Here is a 23913-nt window from a genome sequence, read left to right on the forward strand (position 1 = left end):
GGCTGGCAGGCGGGCGGTTGGCTGGCTGGCAGGCAGGCGGTTGGTTGGCTGGCTGGCAGACTGGCTGGCTGGCTGGCTGGCTGGCTGGCTGGCTGGCTGGCTGGCTGGCTGGCTGGCTGGCTGGCTGGCGGCGGGATAGGTCCCCGAGGTTCTCCCTCACCCCGAAATGACACTCTCAGATATGCGGTACGAGATTTATTACGAGTACTCGCGGTTGGTCCCGACAGCCTCCCGATACACACTAACTCGCGGACTCGGTTGTCGGTCTTCTGCCCTTGGCTGGCAGGCTCAGCTGCCAGCGAAGGCGCGGTGAGCGGTTGAAGGCGCGGTGAGCGAGGCTCGGCTGCCAGTGGTGCCTCGAGGGCACCGACTGACTTCCTGGCCCAAAGGCCGGCCTTATATACCCCTCCTGAGGGCCAGGGCGTGACGTAGGAAGGGCCGAGGGTTCCAAGAATCACGGGCGCTTCCAGGAATTCCAGCCGGCCTACGTGACTTGGACGGACCTCGGCTTGGAGGGTGAGGGGAAGGCGGGGGGAGGCGGCTGGGCAGGCGGAGGTGGGTGAGGAGGGGGAGGCTGCGCGCGCACCCGCTCGGCCTGGCGAGAGAGGGGTAGGCGAGGGGTGGCGGCCAGTAGGCGGTGCTGGGTGAGGAGGGGGAAGCTGCGCGCGCACTCGGCTGGCCTGGCGAGAGAGGGGTAGGCGAGGGGTGGCGGCCGGTAGGAGTGTGCGCGCGCACCCAGCTGGTTGGCATGGCAACCAAGGACGCGGCGTGGTTGCCCTGGCAACGGCGACGCGGTGGTGGCCGGACGGTGACTGCTGTCGCGGCCGTCAGTGGCGGCGGCGCGCACACGTGTTTAGGAAGGAAGGGGCTGACGGCTTCGTGATTATAGACGTGCGCGGCACGTCGCACGTCAAAACTACTGAATGTTGTTATATGGTATGTTATTGTTAAAATCCTTTTTTGTATTATATCATTTTCATCGGAATAAGCCAATGTAGTAAGATTGGGTTGCATACCACAGTTCACTTACTTTCTACAATAATGTTGTGTAACTGTCCGAAAGTTTTATATTTGTACAATAATTAATAAACAGTTGCTAAAAATACACTAAATTTGTGAATAGTTTAAATATACATTTATTTTGTGATACACAATTTACTTTGCTATTCATTACATAAAAACAAAACTGTACAAATTAATATATGCATCAAAAAAAATTGTAAAAAAATTAATTATATACATCACGTCTGTTTCTCATCATCATCATCGTCAGCCATAAAGTCTACATCGTCAATTTGACTTAGGAAATTTTCCAAGTATTTCTCGCTGTCGAGTGTCTCTGCTTCGTACAGTTCCATTTCTGGCCTGAAGCTCTTCGCTTTCCTCAACGCCTTCTCTCTCGCTGCTTGCCTTTTGATGAGGAACGTGGACAAGTTTAACTTGTCCGTTTGTGAACTGCCAAGGCCGGACCGACCGACATCGGGATCCGCGTCCGTCGCACGCGATTCCACTTCCAACAAGTGAGGATCCTTTCTATGGGGTGCCTGTGCCTTCTTGAGGGCTCTTTGTATCTGGAAGTTAATACAATTGTTACAAAAAATATAAAAAATAATTGATAACAAAAAAATTTTCAGTTGTTAAGAGATTGCATCATAATGGGCCTAACACAGACTGTAGCAGTTGGGGGAGCAGAAACTTCTAAACTAGTTTCCGAGGTATACTGATAATTACGGTACAAATTATGGTGCACGATATAATTACATTTATCGTCTGCTGTGATGGCCATTTTATCATCTGCTGTAGGCTGCCATGTTGGATAACACCGCTGGTTTTGAGTATTGCAGGCAGGTGTCACCATTGTCCCAGATATTTATCTTGTACACGAGAATGAACCATCATCTAGAGGTCCCACCTCAAGGTTAGAAAACAGAGACAGCCACTACACTGAGAGGTCAGTTTGGGAAATATAGACATAAATAAGGAGAATAAGTTTACAAATAATTTTTTAAAAGTATGTTACACCTCGGGGAGGCTGAAGTACTTGTGTTGTCTGCTGGGAGGGGCACCATGTTTAAATGGCTGGTCAAGTGACTCCTGCCAATAAAAAAAAAAAAAAAAGAGGTAAAGTGTGAAAAAACTTGCTGTAGTATTTTGTCAGTTGGTAAAGATGAGTTTAAGTTGAGTTGCGGGCAGCTGCTGACGGGAATGACTGCCTGGAACTAATCCCAAAATGATCAGGTCAGGTGGAATGTACCATGGTTCATGGGTATCGTTGTTACTGTTTAATCACAAATCATTAGGTGTAATAACCACTCAAGTTTATCATTCGGCCAGGTGAATGTTGTCACAGTTTGAATGAATTAATTAAGTTTGTTACCTTAACCTCTCGTCATTCAAGTAATTACAGATGAATAAGGGATGGTGGTGAAATGAAAAAGTAAAATGACTGAATAAATGGGTAGGGAAAATGGGAGTACCGCGAGAAAATTCACTGGCTCCCGGCAGCATCCGCCAAGCTTTTCATTACAAAAACATCTAGGTTTCACCAGGCCAGGAATTTAACCTAGATCCCCTTGGCAGGAGACGAGCTGCAACCTAATGCATAACGTTGCCTCTTTCAAAGACCAGTGGTTCTCAGATGGTAGGAGTCTGCCAACAAGTCTTGCAATCATAGTCAGCTAACTGACTAATCTCTGAATACCATTACATTTCTGTCAAGTCCATCATCCATCGTTCTCTCAACAAGCCTGCATGGCTCTTAGCCAAGAGTGAACGTGTGTCAATGATAAAATCCAACCATTCGTAAGTCTTTCAACATTCCTGCCACTGATCAGCAGACAACGAAAAGCTCAAATTGTGCAAGTACGGTGGAACATGGACACACAGGTAATTCAAAAGTACAAAAAAATTTTTGAAATGTGTTTTAATATAAACTAAAATTTTACCTAATTACTTAAATGGTCTTGTGTAAAAAAAATTTCTAATAGCAAAAAAAAAACTTCTTTTTAAGATAATTCAAAAGACAAAACATGCAAAACCAATATACAACCTGTATATTGGCACCCTAGCAAAGGTAATATAAACAGGGCGCCCTCACAAATCTAACTAAATTTCCTTAACTTACCCTAAACAAAATTTCCGACTAAGTTTTTTTTTAATACCTCACCTATTTTTGCAATTTCCTGAAAAAAGGTAAAGAAAAAGTAAGAAAGCCCAGCCTTCTCCCTCTCCATAGCTGGTCTAGCCAGTTCTCTCTCACTTTCTTTGTTTCAGACAGAACGGTGCATAATTATGCTATCCTATATTGTGAATGGCTACAAAATAAATCACCATTTGAAAAAAAAAAAATGCTTTCACATGTCCGGGTGACCGCAGACTGGAGCATGACTTTTTTTCCCAATTAGTTTACTGTTGCTATTTTCCTATTTTCATATTATTTTATTATTTTACCAATTATCACTAGGTAATTAATTGCCATAACTTTTCCAGGGTTTCAAGTACCAAACTCCCTGACCAACTCCAACTTCCCTAACTTTTACCTGACTTTCCTTGAATGTGGACATCCTACTAAAACATACACTAAATCCTAATAAATAACATAGTTATAATTAAAGGTACCAAAAAATCCATACCTTAGTCAAAATAATTGCATGATCTAGTCCGAGAACATCCATTCTCATGGGAGGTAGAGGTTTATCAGTCGAAGGGCTTGGAGAAAATTCAGCATTCTGAAATTAAGAATAAATAAGTTTTTCTATAATACCAACTCTCTCTCTCTCTTTCGCTATTTATTTTTCTTTATTCTTCTCTTTCCCCATCTCTATCTAACTATTCTTCTACCTCTATCCCTATATTTCTATTTATCTCCCTATCTCTATCTACCTTTAGCTATCTCTATCTATATATGTATCTATCTGCCTGTGAGTATGCCTGTGTGTATATAAAATCAACAGATAGGTTGTAAAAAAAATATTAACCAAACATCTATGTCTAGATAACGTCTTAGAACAAAAAATCTAGTGGTGTGTATATGAATAATAACTGACTATCAATACCAATAACAGATTAATAGTAATTATGAATATTTAATTTATACAGTCACTAGGAATACCTACTTTTTCAATAAAAAATAAAAGCTACACTTATTTCAAATAAATCACTAAAAAAAAACTCTGCAACAAATGGTATGACATGGCCAAAAGAAAATTTTCTCAAACACTTCTAGTTTAATTCTAAATAAAATGTTAATTACCTGTTATTTACACTCTAAGCCATACCTGAATAAAGTTTGCATTGTAATGGTAGTGTGGATGAACCGGAACATAGTCATCTCCGTAATCTGCCTGCGTTAGAAGATGGTCTACATCTAACAATTTCGTGAACTGTCTGTCTGCAAAGGAAAGCGTGTTTTTCAAATAATTTTTTAATATAAATAAAATAACATAAATAAATACATTGATTAATAAATGCAAATATAACAGACAGAACAAAGATTGTATTATTTTCCTTTACAACTTCACAGTCTAAGTTTTAAACTAAAATTTACTCTAGTTAACACCAAAATTCCCATCATTCATTCATTATAAAATAACCAAATCTATTTTGACATAATCACACTGCTAACTTGAAAAGCGTTATTTAAGAGTTTGTAAACAGAAGCTAAATCCATCCTTATGTGGATGTTGTAACTAAAATATGTTTGTCAGTTAGTTAGTTAGCTTTATTGTTAGAGACAGGATTATAAAGTACATAGTGATAAGACCAAAATGGAATATTCAAAACACCACTTAACACCGAAACGCAAGGCAAAACATGAAAAAAATTTAACCTAAATTACCTAATTCTGTCTGTCAATGTTTCGGGAATGGTCTCTTTTTCTCGACTTATACCCACAGCTTCAGGATCCCAGCCACCTCTAATATACACCCATTACATAGGCGTACCCAGGATTTTTTTCAGGGGGGGGGGGGGGGGTGTTTACCCAGATATTTTTCGTGGGGGAGGGGACTACTGATTTTTAAGAAAAACTCCATAAACACCAAAAAATAATTGTTTTTAATTAACTTTTTTAAGCTTACAAACTTTTTACAGAAGATTTTTTTTTTTTTTTTTCTGGGCAAATTCAGTAATCACATTCTCCGTGTCGATGTGGATGTTGTAGTGGACATTCAGTAAGGCCAATCCATTCATTCTGTCCTGCGATATGGTGTTCCGCAGATAGGATTTTAATCTTCTTAAGCAAGAAAATGTCCTCTACGGAGTTGCCGTTGAGACGAGAAGGGTCGCCAAGACTTTGGGAAGGGGGGGGGGGGGGGGGAACCCCCAAAACACCGGGTAACCCCCAAAACACCGGGTAACCCCCAAAACACCGGGTAACCCCCAAAACACCGGGTAACCCCCAAAACACCCCCCCTGGGTACGCCTATGACCCATTATATCTTGGTTCTATAATCTATATATTAAGAAAAATTTTTTTTCCAAATTACAGCTAAAAAGTATGCCATGCCCAGACCTTTCACGAACTCTATGTGAGGAACCACCCCCACCACTTGCATCTGTGACAGCTCGTGACGCAAGTGGCCCGCGCAGCCCACGAGCATTCTCTCGATCTCCGCGTCGTGCTGCGCGCTCTGCGACAGCCAATACACGCTCAGGCTCTTGAAGTCCTCGGAAACTTTCACCTGCACACGCCAAACCCACACCGGATCACAAACTAGTGAACCTCTGAAATATTTGGTATGTTAGAATTAATTTTAAATTTCTACTGAGATGGCTTTACTTTCGAGGCTGGGCAAATGCTTTATTTCACTTCCGTCTCAACACGGACACGTTTATAGAAATCTCTGTTGCTCCGTCGGCTAATCCTGGAATCACAAAAACGTGATGGGCACAGTGTAATGGATGCAAATATTTTTTTGTAATGGATGCAAATATCTTTTTTATCTAATCTCTTTTGACACATCTGTGACTTCAACACGATTAGAAATTTTTTTCTATTTCCATCACGAGATGGGCACAATGTTACAGATATGAGTGAGGATTTGGTTTTTAAAGGTTAGTCAAACTAGTGAAGTGGCAATAAAATTTTATGGTTTCATTTACTGAATTTGTTTGGGAAACATATTAAAATAGTTCACATACAATGAATTCGGAATCCATATTAAATTTGGATCAAACAAGCTCTCTAAAAGGTCAATCTAAACATATGTACTTGTAAACATTTATGGCTTGACATCGTCTGGGCCTGCGGCCCCTTTTAAGTCCGATATGCCACCGCCCAAACACCACCCACCCTCCATTCAAACCTCCCGCCTACCCGTGCGTAGGTGTGCGTGCGTGTGTGCTCGCCCGGCAAGACGGCGCTGTCGAGCCAGTGCGCCGTACCCCTAAAAACATAAGTATATATAATTGTGTTGTTTGTTTTTATATTCCCTAAGTGCAACGTGACGGCATATCGACCGGGAGAGTTTTATGTTAATACATTATTTTAAAATAATGTATTAAAATATCATAGCGTTTCCGGACATTCCCGAGGAAACCGGAAGCCAGACAATAATTAAATTTAAATCTTAATAATTATAATTTGTACAATCTTTTCTCTTTATTCATAAATTGTCACATAATTTGTAATGCATTCTTGTCATGTTAATTTAGTTTCCCGTGGCACGAATTCGCAAATATCTTTTAACGGCAATTGTTTCGGCGGGAGGACGCCATGTTAGACGAGCGAGCCATAATCTCATCCCAGTCTTCCGCCATCAACGACCGAGAGCAGACGCATCAGCACTCCGGGGACCTCATCGCTTGTTTTCTCTGCCAAGTAATTCTGTTAACTTTAATTTCGTCTCAATCAATTTCCTCGGAGCTACTCTCGGTCGGGGGACTGCTTCATTAATTAGTTTACGGCCAGTCTCAGTCTTTTTCCTCGTACTACCTAATTTAATATGTGCCCACGTGGTGGCTCATCACCCCTAAACTGATTCGTGCCGCGGGCGTTTTGTACAGTTTCAACCGTGTACGTGTGTGAGCTGAATTAGCGGAATAAATCAGGCGTGCAAATTTAACGTATTATTCTTTTATTTTCCATCTGTGTGACCACGTGGAGTGTGACGGCGTGTGGGACGCCTGAGAGCCCACTGCGTAGGTAAAAGCGTGCCCGACGTTGAGAGCGGGCAGGAATTAGTGCTAGATGTTTTCAAGGAGGAATATCACTCACATGGGCGACGTCACGCCCTGAGTTAGGAGTCTCACCGGGTCCACGTGCCGCACCACGTGGTGGCGCCCACTAACCTTCCACCTTAAAGCCGACCGATCGACCCCCCGCTTACAACAAGTGTCGCCACAATGAGTGGCCCCACAACAGGCTGTTTTATATATGTTGTGTATGCAATGTCAAGTAGGATTTTAATTTGAATTGTTCCTGATCTTAATGCAATAGTCACAGTTGTTTACAAAGCATGCATGGCACAAGAATCACTAACCCTATAACTTAAAGATGTAAATTCGTAAAAAAAAAACACTTTTTTTACCTGGCTTCTTTTAATAATTCATATTTTATCAGGTAAACAAAATAAAAGAAATTTCTTTTATCACTCTGTGAATGTATAACAAGGGTAAACATGATGCAAACAAAAAAAAAACATTAAGTAGGTTTCTATGCATGTAACTTCTGTAAAAGTTTTAGATACACTTCTCTTCAAATCTGGCCGTTGAAAATGCAAGCCAAAATGCAAGAAAGTTAGAAGTTACTTGTGTTGCCCTATAGTCCCTTGCATAGTTCATAAACTGGCATTGTGAATATGTATCCGATGTCTGAAAATTTAGTGTCTTGCGTTTTTTCTGCTCTTGCGTTTCTTATGAACACAGCCTATCACTGCACAGTAGTACATAGGCGTGTGACAAATGTCCCATACAAGTGCGTTACAAACGAAGTAATAACTGCACTTCAGTTAAGTGCCTTTCATGTAGAAGCAATGTCAGGTGCTGTTTGTACTTCAGCCCACAAAACACAAAGCACTTACGCCCCTCAAACACAAAAAAAAAATACTTCGTGCTAGGCAACCAGCTTTCAACACCTTCCTTCTTAGAATTCTAAAAATAATTTTCAACATTCATGTCACATATAAAATTAAAAAAAAAAAAAAAGATATGAATGAAACATTGGCTGAATCAAACAGATTTTATCGATGACAAACAAGGTCCATAAGTAGAGACCGGAAAAATTCGCGAATTCATTTCGCGATAGGCTAAAATACAAATAATTATACCTCAGTGCTGCCTCTGCTACTGGCTCACAACTCACCTGGATGAATCTGGGCCAGTGAGAAACACCCGACCAAAGCTTTATCGAATCACAGGCTGCTACGCTGGGACGTCTCACAAGACAGCAGCCAATGAGTGGGTGACATTTGACCGAGTGTACGTAGAACTATGGAGTTCATCCTGCAGGTCATTGAACCAGCTAATTTTTCCGGTCCCTATCCATAAGTCATAGTGACGGTTAAGAGTAAACTGAGGAATAAATTGGCCATAGTCTTTGGACTGGAACCATGCAAGCATTTGCCTGGCTTTATCTAGAGCATAGGTTCCCAAACGGTGGGTCACGACCCACCAGTGGGTCGCGGAAGGGTTACAGATGGGTCGCGACTCAATCCTAAAACTATCAGAAACCATCGAATAAACCACCAGAAAAGATAAGAAAAATCAAAACAAATCTGATTGCGTGCAAACACATATCTATTGTTAAATAAATAACGGTTTTGCTACAAAGTGCTCATATTTTGTTCAACAATTTTCAAATCAGAACACAAATTGTTTATCAATAATCAATCTGTATCTTAAAAAAAAGCATATATATGCAATATTTGATGGTAAATTATATATGTACATAAGGAAGGGATACGATACAAATAAGGTATTTTACTCCACCGTGGACCGATAGACCGTGGAGGTATTCCCTATAAGGAAAGGTGGGTCGCCAGCTGAAAAAGTTTGGGAACCATTGATCTAGAGAAGAAGAAGAAGAAGAAGAAAGAAAAAAAGGAAAGGAAAAAAAAACCAAAATCAATATGGCTGGAGAAGGTCCTCGCACACGAAAACAACTGGAGACGTGCAACTGGCACAGTACCCGCGAGACCTGTATTCCTCGGCCCACGATCTGACCGGCCACCTCGCCGGTCGCCATCAGGTCCGTGATCTGCCTCATGAACACCTTGTTGAGCATGGCCGCGCGCCGAGAGCTGCGGGCCCCCGAGAAGGGCAGCCTGGGCACCGGCAGAGAGGCGTTCCTCACGTCCTGCGCCTCGTACCACGGCCGCCTGCAACATTCAGGTCCGGGCTCGTAACGAAGACAGGTACTTCATTATCAACTACTAATAAATCTGCTACCTTATTAGTAGAGTCCCGGAAATATCGCGGATTCCTCTGGCCTCAGGATAGAATTCAAAGTTATAGGTGTGCTCGACCCATGTTTTACTTTCCCATCGGTTGGTTTCTTAGCGAGAACATTTTTATCCTTGTTATTTGGCACTACCTGATTCGCTTACTTCTCTCCTAGATGGACATCGTTGACTCACGGTCGTAGAGGGGCGTGTCCAAACAACTGCAGTCCAATTATGAACACAGTGCGACAGTGTGGAGGTTTGCATTCTAGCTTGCGACTAAATGAATGCGCGAAATTTCCGTGGCTCTACTTATTAGCAATAGCAGCCTTAATAGAACTTCTGATGCAACTGTTACAATAGACCAGTGGTGAACCCAAATTTTAATGTTTAAAATTCTACAAATAGTGTAAGAAAACTATATGCAACTTTATGAAAAATGTATTATAATAATTAATATAAATATTACAAAAAATATATATTTTTATGTTCCTTAAGTTTATTTATTCTTGTGTTTATGAGAAACACGAGCCTTATGTGTCCAAACGATTTATTCCATGTTTTGACATGCATTTCCGGCAGACTTGGAAACTTCTGCAAATGTGTTGCTGCAGTCTTAACTAAATTAAAAATGAACATATTATTTAAACAAATTGACGTCCCACAAACAAGGGAAAAACCATGATTGACTAAGCCTGTACACGAATAACTGTGTGTTAGCAATTCAAGGGCCTTAAGATTTTTGCAACAACATACAACCAGGCAGATTGTCCGGAATGGTTCTGTGAAAGTACACTCCGCATCTCAGCAAGCAGAAAAAATTTTCACTCATTTACAATGGTTTTTTTTTTTTTTTTTTTTTGGCAGATTCTCATTTTATTCTAGTTGGTGTCACCCCACAAAATGAGAAATATGGAAAATACTTTAAATCTGAAACCACAATCAATTATCAGAAAAAATATTATACAATATAGATGCATGTCATGGCCCAATAGTTAATGGCTATGTGGAAACCCAGATGGTACTGTGGTTAGTGGAAGCAGGGCTTAAAGCTTATTAAAAGTTAAGTGTCTTATTTTATGCAGCGGTAGTTTATTATAATTATATTAATTTAATTATAATTTTATATTAATTATATTAAATAGAGGCAAAAGCGAACTATATACCTATACTTGTTTAAGTTAAAATAAAATAATGAAAGAAACATAATACTTATAACAAATGCCATTTATCACAGATTTTAAGTCACTGTTTTATTTGTTTTTGTCTAGCTTTTTTTCTTTTTATCTGACTTATCTTCACTAATCAAATATTTTTATTTAATACATGTATTACATTACAATGTTAAAATTGTTTAAAACTGACTTTAGGCAATTTTTTGAATAATATAAGACTGCAAATTTACTTTAAAAAAATTTTTAAAAACATATGAACAAGACTGTCAACATATGAGAACAGTTGATGGTCCTGAGTTCTTTATAGTAGCCACTGGAGCACAGTAAATGTTTTTTTTAATTTTTTTTCTGTCTATTGTGAGTGTTCTGATGTTATATCCATAAAACTACATTATTTCGACAAATATAAGGATTTCAGGATGTTACTTACTTCTTTGATACAGAACCTCTTATCATTTTTTCAAGTATTCGCTTTTCTCTACTATGAGACTTTTTTATGATTGTTCGTGTAGAATATAAACAACAGTCTAAAATACTTTCACTAGAATTTTTCGAAAAAATTTTACAGTAATATCTGAATACAGCCATTCTTCAAGTACCATGGAACATATAAAGTTTATTTACCGTCAAATAATGAAATAGGACAATAAACAAAGAACAAAAAAAAACATGAGACATTCTTTGCACTGCATTCTAGCGGCAATGCCTGATACTATGGCGTGATAATTGTGTTTTGACGAATTTGAATGTGTATTTTTTCCCAGTTTTATGCAGTTGTAATTGAAAAATTCGAACAAAGTTTGGTTTTAACAACTAAGATGTAACTGTTAGAGTTTGTTAAAGTCAAATTTTTTGTAGGCACTTTGGTATCGAAGTTGTCTGTGTGCAGTCTTTTTTTTTTATTATTGGTTGAATGGTTATTGACTTCCGCCCACAATCAGCACTAAATACCTTTCAGTAGTCAAAGCCCAGTTATTATCATATCAACAAAATATCCGTTTGTAGAACACCTAGCATTATCCAGGATTTGAACCCACAACCCTTCGCACCGTAAGCCAGTGTGCATCCAACTATGCTATGGAGGTCGGCCTTGTGGTGGTAAAAACCTATTTTATTTTCTTTTATTTGAACACGGTGGACATATCAAGCTTATTGGTGTGCCAAATATCACTGTGTTAACAGAAATATTCTAGAATAAGTTTTATAGAATTTAATAGTCACATAAATAGTTGCAAATTAAAAAATACATTATAATTTGAGGATAAAAATATTAATAAAAATATTTTACTAAACTTATTTGATTGGTGTATTTAGAATTATGTTATAATGCATTGCTTGTAATAATAAGTTCATGGGATCAACTCCCGGACTGTGATAACATTTTTTTAAACACTTTGTTATATGACTTATTTTTATAGTTCAACACAGTAGTTCAAGAAAATTACAATATTACGTGTTATATGTTTAAGTAAGTGTTATATTACTAACTTAAAATACATAGCTCAGTCCGTTGGATTGGCTATATTACGATAGGCATATTACATTCCCTGACTACCTACATAAAATTCCTAAAAACAACTCCATTTACCTTTTCCCTCCCCAGAAAGTTGAATTTTGGTACTTTTTGGTGAAATATTATACAACTGACATTTAAAATAAGAGAAATACTACTTTTAAATGTGAAGGAAAAAAATTATCTACCACTTTGATACGAAAAAAAAAAAACTAAATTAATTTACTGAGTATTAACTACGAATGTTACATACGGTACCTGCAAAGTTTAATCATTTTTAATCATTGTTATTTTATATGTAATACTGTTTTTAAATTTGTGTATATATTAAATACTAATTTTGTAGAATAAGTGCTCTTCTAAAACAAATTAAATAAAATTCTAATAATTCTATTTTTTTTTTTAATTCCTCTCATTCTAATTGATGACTGTTAAACAGTATCGCAATGTATCAAATATTAAAACAATAGTTCACTGTTTAGAAAAGTTGATGCGGTTAGGTTAGCTTCTTTCAAATGCTCTATAATGTTGTAAATGAACAGTTAGTTTAAGTAAGTATCATTAAAAACACAAAATGGTGTTTTCAAGAACATTAGTATAATTTTTAAAGTTTTCAAATGTATAAGTGTTTTGTTCATTTGAGCACTTATATTGAGAAATTTAAAATTTTATAAATTGTATCAGTTTCAAGGAATTATTTGCGAAACAACCAAATTACACTAGTTCAGGTTTAAAGTTAAGGAATTTTTTATTGTTCAAAATTGTGTGCTTTGTCTCATGTTCAAAGTTAGGTTATTTTTTATGGTTAATAATTAAAAATATTTTTTTAGATTATAAAAACTTGTTTTAATTATAAATACAATGTTTTCATACGAATAATATATGGAGAGTAAATTCACTACCCTACAACAATATTTCAAACGAGGAGGGAATATCTGTCCTGTGATCGACCACTGTAAGACAATGGAACTTGAATTTCGCAGGCGTTTTTCAGGCTGAGCTGCTAAAATCACTGCAGTTGGGTGTCGCCAGTTTTCACCATGTTAAAAGGCGCCAGGGAGCCTATTCTTGACACTGTCGGAATAAAACCGCTAGCAGATACAGATTTGCTAAACCCCATTCTTAAACACTTGCTAGCGGAATTATGTGTCGAATTGACGTTACAAACTGTCGAAATTAGTCGCCACCTCCTTTCCTGATAGAATTGTTTTTCCACTAGAGATCTGAGAGTTTTTTTTTTTGATCTTCAGAACTCCGATTTGTCGAAAATGAAGGTTCCATTTTGGTTCTGAAATGCTTAAAAATGTGTGTATGGGGTTAATTTAAGTTAGCTACATTTAAATTTTGTAAATGATGATGATGATATTATGTTAGCAACATTTAAAACCAGCAATAACCTTATCACCTCGTTAAATTATGTGTTGTATATTCAGATTATAATAAGTGATGTGATAATAGGCAGGCCTATCACCGAGTCATAGATTATTTGATTGAAATGTAATTTATTCTTAAAGGAAACAAAAACATTATTTATATTAACTCATACGCGGTGTGTTTAAAAATTGCAACACGAGTGCCATTCTAAAATTTAATTTCGTGTGTTTGTGATGAGAAATAGCTTGTAATTGAACTAAATTTTAAAGTCTAAGGATATTTTATTTGTTTCTGTGAATGGCAATGTCAGTTTCTTCAATATTAGGTTACGAAAGTTAAATTAAAAAATTTTCATTACTTAACTATTTACCTACTGTACATGGAAAATAAAGAAATTTTCGATTTGTAGAAATATGATACTTATTTGTTGTGTTTTATGATAGTTACTATTACATAGTTTCCGTATAACTTAATTAGTTTTTCACACAAAATATTGTAAATATTTGGAATGTTTTGTTCGGATCAGAACTAGAATAGCAAGGATATATGGGCTACGTATATTTATTCATAAAAAAAGTACCTACATCTATTACGGGACTGAAATGCAATTGAAATGAGCCCATTTATATATGAATTTCACTAAATTACAACTGATTATGAAAATAAAGTTTATTCTTTTTTTGTCCCTTTTAATCTTGCAAACCTAGCCAACATTCCTGACATGCCTAACATTTAGTTGAAAACAATATAAACCAATAAAAAGAAAACACAAGTATTATTAAATAAATAATGACAGTAAAGAAAGTTCCAGAATTTTTTTTGATAAGTTAAACAATTAAAAAATTTATCCCAGAAATAATTGCCAAAAAATTGTCCATAACAGTTATCAATTGGTAATGACATGTAAAGATTATAATAATAATAATCGGTTACTGTCCCTTGCTTCATATCCAGTTTAATTTTAAAATAAGTAATATATTATAATAAAGAGGAATTAATTGTGTTATGATGTGAAGCTGTAGAATCGCCAAAATATATTTGATCTTGAAAATATATATAAATGTTTGAGGAACATTGTTCGAGAGATTAATTGTTCTGTGTTATTTATACATATGTATTTTTAAGTAAAGTATTAAAATAAATTAAGCAATGAATGTGCTAATTAGGTCCCGCAATTCGTGGGTTTAAAACATAAAGTAAGGCATCCTGAACGGCCTGAACAGTGTGTCCTATGCAGGTGCAATATTTTTTTGCGCAGTTGTTGATTGAAATCACCTGAAAAATCCACTTTTGCTAAAATTCAAGAGGTAAATATTTCTGCTTGTATGTCCACCTAGAGTTTTGGAAACATGTAAGCAAAATCTCGTTTACTGGTCACAGTTGTGTTTTAATTTAAATATGTATTAATAACTTATTTATTATTTTAAATAATTACTCCAGTGATTCTAATTGTAAGTCCCAAATAATTTTAATATCGCCTTATGTCAGCTGCATTACATCATTTTCACATCCTAAGTCTAAGGTCTTGAAGTATTCTTTGGAACTACATATCTATGACCATAACGGCAGTCCAATTGTTTCGAATTTTATACGGTAGATGGCAGCTCGAGCTCTTGACTTGCGCAGATATTTTCAGAAGTTTAACTGAAGTTGAAACAGAAGCGCATCAGTATTCCGTGGTGCGCGTCACGTTGTAAATATTTCTGAACTATTAAATCGTGGTAACGGTCGGGCGGTTTAGTTTAAAATTGTTTTCGTTAACAATGGGATTTGGTTAATATAGAAGACAATGTGGTAACTGTGTGTTGTGCTGTGGTTTACGATTGTTTGTGTGGTTTACGTTATTGTTGGCACGCGGAAAAAAGGAGCGGCAGCATGCTGCATATTAGCAGGACGCTGCCAAGGAAGTGCAGGTAAAACAACTGTGTAACTATGGGCGTCAACCGCAGTTGAAGTTTAGTATCTTTTTCATAATGTTAGAATCAGCGTTAGTCACTACTAGTATTATCATGAAAACATATTATTATAAAATCTTAAATGGTTGTTAATGTTTAAGTTCACATCTTTCGTACTTCTTTGTCTAGAAATTAGCACTATTGTGCGTCAACTACCAGTTTCGCAAATAGATTTTTATAGTGATATAACTTCCACAAATAATTAATTGAATGTGTGTCTGTGTTTAACTAATCGTGTCAATTGTTGTGTTTCTTGATACATGTTAATTCCATTATGTTTTGGTTACCGCAGTGATTTTAATGCAGAGATTTTTCAAAGAAACGAACCCTCGTGTATTATTTGCAAAGACTTGCGTTCAGAAATTGAATTTCTGTATTTTCTGTTTTAAACATAACTGGTTATTTTTACTAACAATAATTTTTTATGTTAAGATATTTTGTTTATCTTTAGTAATTATATAAAACATTATTACGCAAACTACTGCCATTTTCATTCAAATAAAGAACAATAATATTATGTCCAATCTCTTTTCTCTTGATTCGAAAAACTTGCTGATTGGTTTTTATTAAGATAATTATGTCATTAATAGAAACGTACAGTAAAATTATATCCTATATTTTAGTTATTGCCCGAGGGTTACGGTTTTTGATTGAATAATTGTTATGTACGCTGAAACAAAAATTATTGCGGGAAGGGGGAAGAGTTGATTTTTTTCACCACTATCTTAAACCTTAATTTGTGTATTTTTTCGCCCCCCCCCCCTTTTTTTTTCCCCGTACATTTTTTTTTGTTCTTTTGACTTATTTCCAGGAAATAATCATGTATCTGCCCCTATGCGTGAAAAAAAGTTCATTTGACTTAAGAATATTTTCAAAAATATTTGTTGTTCACTTTCCAGTTCTTCGTAATTAACAGTGCAATAGTGTTCATGGTTATAATTTGGGGCGTAGTTTGTTATTGACTTTTTTTTTTTGTGCGTAGTTTCTTGATTTTAATATTAAAATAACGTAAAAAGGCGAACTGTTTTAGTGTTTTCTTTCCTGCGTCAATACAATTTACTACAAACACACAGTTACTATGTACTCTCCTTAAGAAGTGTGGCAAAATTAAACTATGCGTAAGGAAATTAAATTACTCAACTTTGAAACGAGCTCTCGACCATAATCCACAATTGTACTGTCCCTTTCATTATTGCAGGCTTACTTTCAACACTCCTCCCTAAAGTCGTGAAGCCAACTTTAGATTGCAAATGTTCGTTTTTTGCTGTGCACTGCAAATCGTCGCGCTGAGAGTAAAGTTTCACAGTTCAGGTTGAACTACCACGAAGTAAAAAAGAAAAGAAAGAATGGTAATACGTAGTGGCAGGCATTTTACGGGTAAGGGGGGGGGGGAACCTGAACGCTTATTAGACTGCAACAAGGTATAAGCAGCAGCTGCTGTTTCTTCCTTGTGATTGGCGTCCGTCTGAAGTCGTTACCTTATTCGATCGAGCCACTCAGGACGCGTTTGCTTCCGCACTAAATTACTGTGATAGGTGTTGTAACAGTGGACATGTACCTGAAAGCAACTCACCCAATCACGAAACACGGGCGATGCTACAGTGTTTTAACTTTCGGCAAGTCTCGGTATCTTTTCGCGAAATATACATGCCCATAGTAATGGGGCCTTGTTTCATGTTATGTGTTATTTCTTTCTGATTTCAACGTGCTAGCCAGTACAAGACTTTGATAAAGAATAAAGAAAACCCACGCGTAGAGAGACCTTCATAGTTTTCGTTAAGACTACACACACGTGCGCATAATCAAGTCGAGTCGTTGAAATGTGGCGGCAGGCAATGGACACAACATCTACTTGATAATTCTTTTTTTTTAAGTCTTAACATGGCGTCAGAAGATAACGTGGATTTTGCAGATTCCTAGCGCTAACGCTTTTCATTATCATTAGCATTATTTTTAGATAGAGAAAAAATAGCTCAGAAGTTTGTACTTATTCAGTACTAGCGAACCGCCCTGGCGGATGTTATCTACTAATGTAACGTCATTAAGATTTAATAAATAAGTTCATATAAGTAGGGCCATGCATATTTCGCGAAAAGATTCCGAGACTAGCTGAAAGTTAAAACACTGTAGCATCGTCTGTGTTTCATAATTGGGTGAGTTTCTTTCAGGTACATTTCGATTGTTAAAACGCTTATCACAGTAATTTATTGCGGCAGCAAATGCGTCCTGAGTGGCTCAGCCAAATAAGGCAACTACTTCTCTCGCAGGCGGCCGCCAATCACAAGGAAGAAACCTCTGGTGTGAGTATACCTTGTTGCAGTCTAATAGGCGTTCAGATTTATTCGCGAAAAATGCCTGCCCCTACTTATAAGTATCAAGCTCACGTTAGTATCCAGTTTTTTCTAACTATTACATAAATACTAATACGTACTGGCCATAACTAAAGAATTTCTTTGTAAACAATGTTGACAGCTTTTTTTTTATGTGACAACGCAAACACATATTTTGTTCAGATGTCACACGAGAAAGGGCTACATATAGCTGCCCAGAGAAAAGCTCCTAACGCTCAAATCTATTCATGTAACATCGAATGTATTTATTTATCTAACTTAAATGCCTAAGTTAACTAATATTTAATTGGATACTGTTTAATACGATGTCGTTCAAAATAGCTCCGCAAGTAACTCATTTTAAAACTAAATTTGAAAGATTAAAATGTTTACCGTGAGTCATCCTTAGTAGGTATACATATGCTATCACGGAATTTTCTGTAGGCCTTTTTAAGACCTACAATTCGGTAGTACATTAGTTTGATGTATCAGTCATGTACAAGTAAGCGTAAGCAATGTAAGCGCCCTAAAAGCGTCGTTTTACGACTTGATTACTAAATGTAGCGATTTCTCTTTTATCTTTAAATTTAATATGATTATATTAAACACACAAATCTTCCGGAAGAAATTCTCCAAATGATGGTGAAAACCGAATCAACATCCATTGTGTAGTTTAGAAGCAAACAAACATACAGACGTGGATAACGAATTTTGTTTCATACTATTTAAAGATGTCTACAGGTCACGAAATAATTCCGAAATAAGTAGCAACTGTGTTGGAAGCGACGAAACTTTAATACTCCAGCAGCCTTTTGCTTTTAGCTTTCAGATATAAAAATCGGGACGTTCATGCGAAAAAGTAGATCTAGCTGATTTCATATTGTGTTTATTTCGCTTATTATATCAAAAAAATCAGGAGCGTATGCATGGAAGGAGATGGGGGAAAGTTGGATATATCCATCCCCCCAACCCCGTCCCGAAAACCTTAGAAATACTAAAATATCATTTCCGCCATGAAAAGGAAAGAATTTGAAAGCAAACAGCAGACAAAGAAGTTATTTCTTTTTTTTCTCTCTCTCTCTCTCTTCCACTATTTTCATCCGAAATTAAATTCTTTATACGACCTCCGTGGTATGAAAAATGCTGCAAGAATATTCTATAAGAATGTCCTGAAAATTTCTTGAAATTGGTTTGCCAGATTTTTGTAGAAGTTCTTCTGATTTCAGATCACAACATAGCCGAATAAAAAATATAAAACATTGTTTGACATTGGAATTGTGTGTAAAACAACAGTTTCATTTACGAAATGCTATAGGTAGCCTACCTATCTAAAATTTCAGTTTTAAACGTAATTAGGCATAGTTTTATTAGATTAGCGTTCACAAAACTCGAAATTGGTATATTACATGTAAGAATAAGTAATTCTTATAATGGATTTTTTTTACTATGTTTTGTCTCCAGTACCTTCAAAAGTTAATTTTATTTGTAAACCGTTCCCTGAATAACTTTCCAGTATTAAATGTGCATATTAATAAGCACCAGTAAAGCGAAATACTGTCCAATTATTGAATATTTAACTATTTTTTCCAAGGTTTGAAAAAAATTCTTGAATGGAACATCAATTAAAATATAAAATTATGTGCCAATTTTCGTAAGAAAAACGGATGTTAATTTATCTACCTGACGACCAGTTGATCAGTAAAAGTGATTTCAACTTGCGAAAACAACACTTAATTATGTTTTGTAATAATGAAAAGTCAAGTTATATATAAATGAGTAGGAGATGAAAAAAAAAATTCTGGTATGCCACACCACAAAATATGTGGCTTACAAAAACAGAGTGAATTAATTTTCACGGGTTCGTTTGCCTGATAATAGCTTATGCATAGGGGCAGGCATTTTTCGCGACTAAATCTGGACGCCTATTAGACTGCAGAAAGGTATACCCGCACCAGAGGTTTCTTCCTTGTGATTGGCGACCGTCTGCGAGAGAAGTCGTTGCCTTTTTTTGACCGAGCCACTCAGGACGCGTTTGCTTCCGCATTGAATCACTGTGATTGGTGTCGTAACAATCGACATGCGCCTGAAATAAATTCACCCAATCACGAAACACAGACGGTGCTACAGTGTTTTAACTCATAACTAGAGACTCGTGAATTTCGCGGATTCATTTCGTGTTATGCTAAAATTCAAATAATCATACCTTAGTGCTTCTTCTGTCATTGGTTCACTGTTAATCTGGAGAACTGAGGGCCAATTAGAGACCCTCACTCATAGAAGTGTCGAATCACAGGCCACCCAGTCGAGACGACTCACAAGTCAGCAGCCAATGAACAGTTGGCATTTGCCCGAATGTGTAGAGGATATTGGAGTCCATCATGGAGGTCATTGAACCCGCGAATTTTCCGGGTCTCTATGCATTACTTCTCACATTCAGTGTAGCTAAGTTAGCAAAATATTATTTAAAGCTGCTATCTAGCGTACTTCAATAGAACTAGGTGTCAGTCTCGGCGATTGGAGCTTCTCCCCCCGTGGCTGCGACGGCGTCATCGCGTGGAAGCCGGGGCGAGAGGTCACGAGGGGCGTGTCGGCACAGGGCGTCTCTCAACTCCACCAGGGGAACGCTGGCTGCAAACGGGTCGTCGCCTCAACGCCGAAATACCACAACGCCGAACGTACAATAACGCCGAATACCATAACGCCGAATGCCAAATTGACCGCAACGCCGACAGCTAGAAAACTGCTGTGTACCACAACGCCGAAATGCAGTAACGCCGAAAAATGTTAAATTGTATCTTAACGCCGAAATACCACAACCTAACCTAACCTTAGGCTAGCCTAACCTAGTCTAACCTAACCTAACCTTACCTAACCTTTGTGGCAGTCCTGCAATGACATTTTTCGGCGTTAATGTATTTCGGCGTTGTGGTACACAGCAGTTTTCTAGCTGTCGGCTTTGTAGTCAATGTGGCATTCGGCGTTATGGTTTTCGGCGTTATTGTACGTTCGGCGTTGTGGTGCGTCCCCGCTAAAAACCGCCCAGCGAGCTTCGTTGGGTTACGGTTTCCTTCGTCAACCAGTTTCACTCGCATCGAGCTTGAATCCACAAGAATAATCCCGGCACGCCGACAAAAAAAAAACCCGTTCAAAAACTTGTCGAGTCTACAGCAAGAACGACCGATCACCTTCTTCCTTACACTCGCCTGTTTACCGTGTTTGTATGTATTCCTAATTTGGAATACGCAGTAGTTTTTTTTATTACGAAGATTCAGGTATCAGAAATTACGAAGCGCTCTTCGTTTATTTCAGGTTATTTCTTCGTTAAAAAGTCCTTAAATATACTCGCACGGCGAGAGAGTTGCACAAAGGGAAAGTCCCGGCCTTGCAGCGATGACATCGAACCAACACCGCCGCACAGAGGTTGCAGCGTGCCCGATTGGTTTAGTTTACTTTTTGACGGCGCGGTGTACTTTTAATTTTATTTAAAATATTGACTGAATATAATACACGTTTATTATAATAAATAATAAATATTATTAATATTAAAATGGATTTAGAAAAGTTAATCGAAGAGACTAGAAAGTGTTTAGTGCATCTTCTTCTAAGGCAAGTGCTACCGACCCTTATTCACTATTTGTAAACCTTTTCAACATCTTGTCGCCACGAAACAACTCCGTAAGCTTCGTGGGTTCAATGTGTGTACTCGGGCAAGTGTCACGTGTTAATTGGTCGTAGACTCGCGAGATGTGTCGAACTGGCCAGCATGCTTCAATGGGTATTGGTCTCTCGTTGGACCATATAGTTCCCTAGATAAGTTGCGAGCCAACAGCATAAGGAAACACCCTTCAAATAAATGCGAATTTCGGCATATCGCGAAATGAATCCACGATTTTTCCTGCCTCTCTGTATATCTATATCGACTTTACGGTTTGGAGCTTAAAGTTAGTTTACAATATTTGAGTAGCTAACTTAAGAATTAGAAGTGATTTCGTTAAAGACACTTTACAGCTTGGATCTTAAAGGCTAATTTGTAATTGAGTCCTTAAGAATTGTTAGTGCTGTCTTTAACGACAGCCATAAACCATTACATTCATATACACAGGGTCGTATCGTATTTTATCGATGAGACTAATTCCTACTGCTTATTCTTAAGTACTCGGTGTTTGTGCATATATTCCGGAGAATTAATGTAAAAAAAGGGGGAGGGGTGGATCTCCTCGAAATCGTAACGGATAAATGGGGATGATAATCATACTAATAACATGTTTTTGGGAAATTTTTTGAATGTAATAAGCCTATCCGCTTTTGCATGCATATATGCCCAGCATGCCTTGCTGCAGGTTTCACTCGGTGGTAAACTAGCGCCTAGTCAGTGGTGTATTTGTGTCAGTGAGGCGGGATGATAAGGTCGACTCTCGCTGGTGATTCTAGCACGGTATCCGCCTCTAAGCGCAAGGCTCTGAACTGCGCGCATTCTTCTCGTTTTACCTCTAGGGAAGCTATGAGATTTGAGCGGTGTCAGATTTTATGGCGGAGAAATGAAGATAAGGACGTAATGCAAATCCCCTGAGTGCTTTCAAGAATCTGCACCGGGTGTTTCAAGCCTGAAAATTATTCTGAAAACATGCGTTTTTAAGAAATATTCACTCTTAAAAAAATACATTTTAAGAACAGCGGTTTTTTTACGCCTTCAGTGGTTTTCTATGAAGTTCTGCACATGGAATGCATTGGTATATCCGGAAAGGGGGTGGGGGTAATAGTGTTTAGCCCCCCCCCCCCCCTCGAAACCTGAATAATTTCTGATTTTCCTAATCATAGTTTACCAAAATTACTAAAGTATTACTGCAGTGTTATATATGTATAATAGGACGTTTTTGAACCAAAAATCAAATGCACGCGACGAAATAAGAACTACAAAATTATCATTCAGCATCCAACCCACTGTTAAATAGAGCAGCAAGCTAATTAAAAGACCATACTAAACTTAGCTACTGTTCGGTATTTCAATTCTAAATAAAACTAAAATTTATTAAAAAAAATATTTGGACCTGTCCCTGAGACTCATTCTGGATCCGCCCTCGATGGAATGTGTGTCCAGGGGCGTTAGGCCCTGAATGCGCGATGGGTTGCGGTCTCCGTACAAAGCGGGTGCGGAAGGGGGGGAAGGAGTTGCGTGACGCCCTGTGGCGGTCAATTGGCCGGCTCGCCCGTGCTGCTCACGAACACAGTGAATCACTCCGCCGTGCGCCGGTTTTCACGCGTCCGCGACACCGCGGTCTCAAGCCACACCAGTGTGTCCACACGTCACGAAATTAGTCCCCAAGTAAAATATTAACGGTGCTGGAATTCACGAAACTTTAATTTCCAGTAGCCTTTTCCGAATTTGCATTTTTTTTTTCCCCCATCAGCTCGGGCTCAGACTCCATGTTGATTAATTTTTTTGACGTGATAACGTCTTATATATCGATGAACGCCGGCTTCGCGCACGAAAAATTGTCACGTTCCGCCTGAGCCGAGCGTGCTAGAACCGGCCAACAACCGCGCGAGAAAATACTTCTATAATATCAAACAGGTCAAGGCGGGTTTTTTAACTAATTTTTCGTGATTAAATTTAAACAAATTATTAGAATTAAATTTTGCAAAAAAATGTAAATAACATTTGAAATTTAAAAAAGTATGCAATTTTTCATCAATGTTTTTCTTATGACGTTATCACGTAAAATTATCGTCCGTAAACCGACTTTACAGACAACTCCCCCCCTTTTTTTTGTAATGTATTTATCCAAGGGTTATTTCTAAAACTTGAACTAGAAACATCCCTCGCATGTTGTTGTTCTGTCATTATTATTTTTCAACGGATATTCACTTAGTGTAATATAATGGGTGCAAAAAGGCATTAAAATTATGATAATTACGATGACTACCGCTGCGATAATAGAGCAAAGGATCAAGCTAACCCGCGCTAGGGAGTTGCATTTCAGAATATGTTACTCTGATGGCATTAACCTGGCGAGGTTTTCTCAAGTGCCTTAATTTCCAGCGAGCTTGTACGTTTCGGAGCTAAACAGGAGCACGCTTTGCAACACTTGGGTCTTTGGAGGTCTTAGGAGTAGGTTATTCTCTCTCTCTCTCTCTCTCTCTCTCTCCCCCTCTCTCTCTTGAACATTGGAGATACGTCTGCATCCC

General features: G+C 37.8%; 2 protein-coding genes across 4 annotated transcripts in view; one reads left to right on the forward strand and one right to left on the reverse strand.

Moving 5' to 3' along the window:
- LOC134540129 (CD109 antigen-like) overlaps nucleotides 1-23913 on the forward strand; it is a 487552-nt gene that overhangs the window by 186357 nt on the left and 277282 nt on the right. The gene's annotated exons all lie outside the window — the stretch shown is intronic.
- On the reverse strand, nucleotides 1121-11211 carry LOC134540002 (putative ribosome-binding factor A, mitochondrial). Of its 3 annotated transcripts, none has more exons than XM_063382419.1 (6): nucleotides 10986-11211; nucleotides 9128-9317; nucleotides 5513-5681; nucleotides 4278-4390; nucleotides 3633-3728; nucleotides 1121-1571 (listed from the first exon to the last, which is right to left on the reverse strand). In XM_063382419.1, the coding sequence occupies exons 1-6, from the start codon at nucleotides 11141-11143 to the stop codon at nucleotides 1242-1244; spliced, it is 1056 nt and encodes a 351-aa protein (XP_063238489.1). In that variant the 5' UTR covers nucleotides 11144-11211; the 3' UTR covers nucleotides 1121-1241. The 3 variants fall into 3 exon arrangements, with proteins under 3 accessions (XP_063238489.1, XP_063238490.1, XP_063238488.1); XM_063382420.1 differs by having other exon boundaries at nucleotides 9137-9317; nucleotides 10986-11199; XM_063382418.1 differs by lacking the exon at nucleotides 1121-1571 and adding an exon at nucleotides 1763-2219 and having other exon boundaries at nucleotides 10986-11174.

Source organism: Bacillus rossius, chromosome 16, assembly GCF_032445375.1.
Source record: "Bacillus rossius redtenbacheri isolate Brsri chromosome 16, Brsri_v3, whole genome shotgun sequence".
In the NCBI taxonomy this organism is placed as follows: Eukaryota; Metazoa; Arthropoda; class Insecta; order Phasmatodea; family Bacillidae; genus Bacillus; species Bacillus rossius.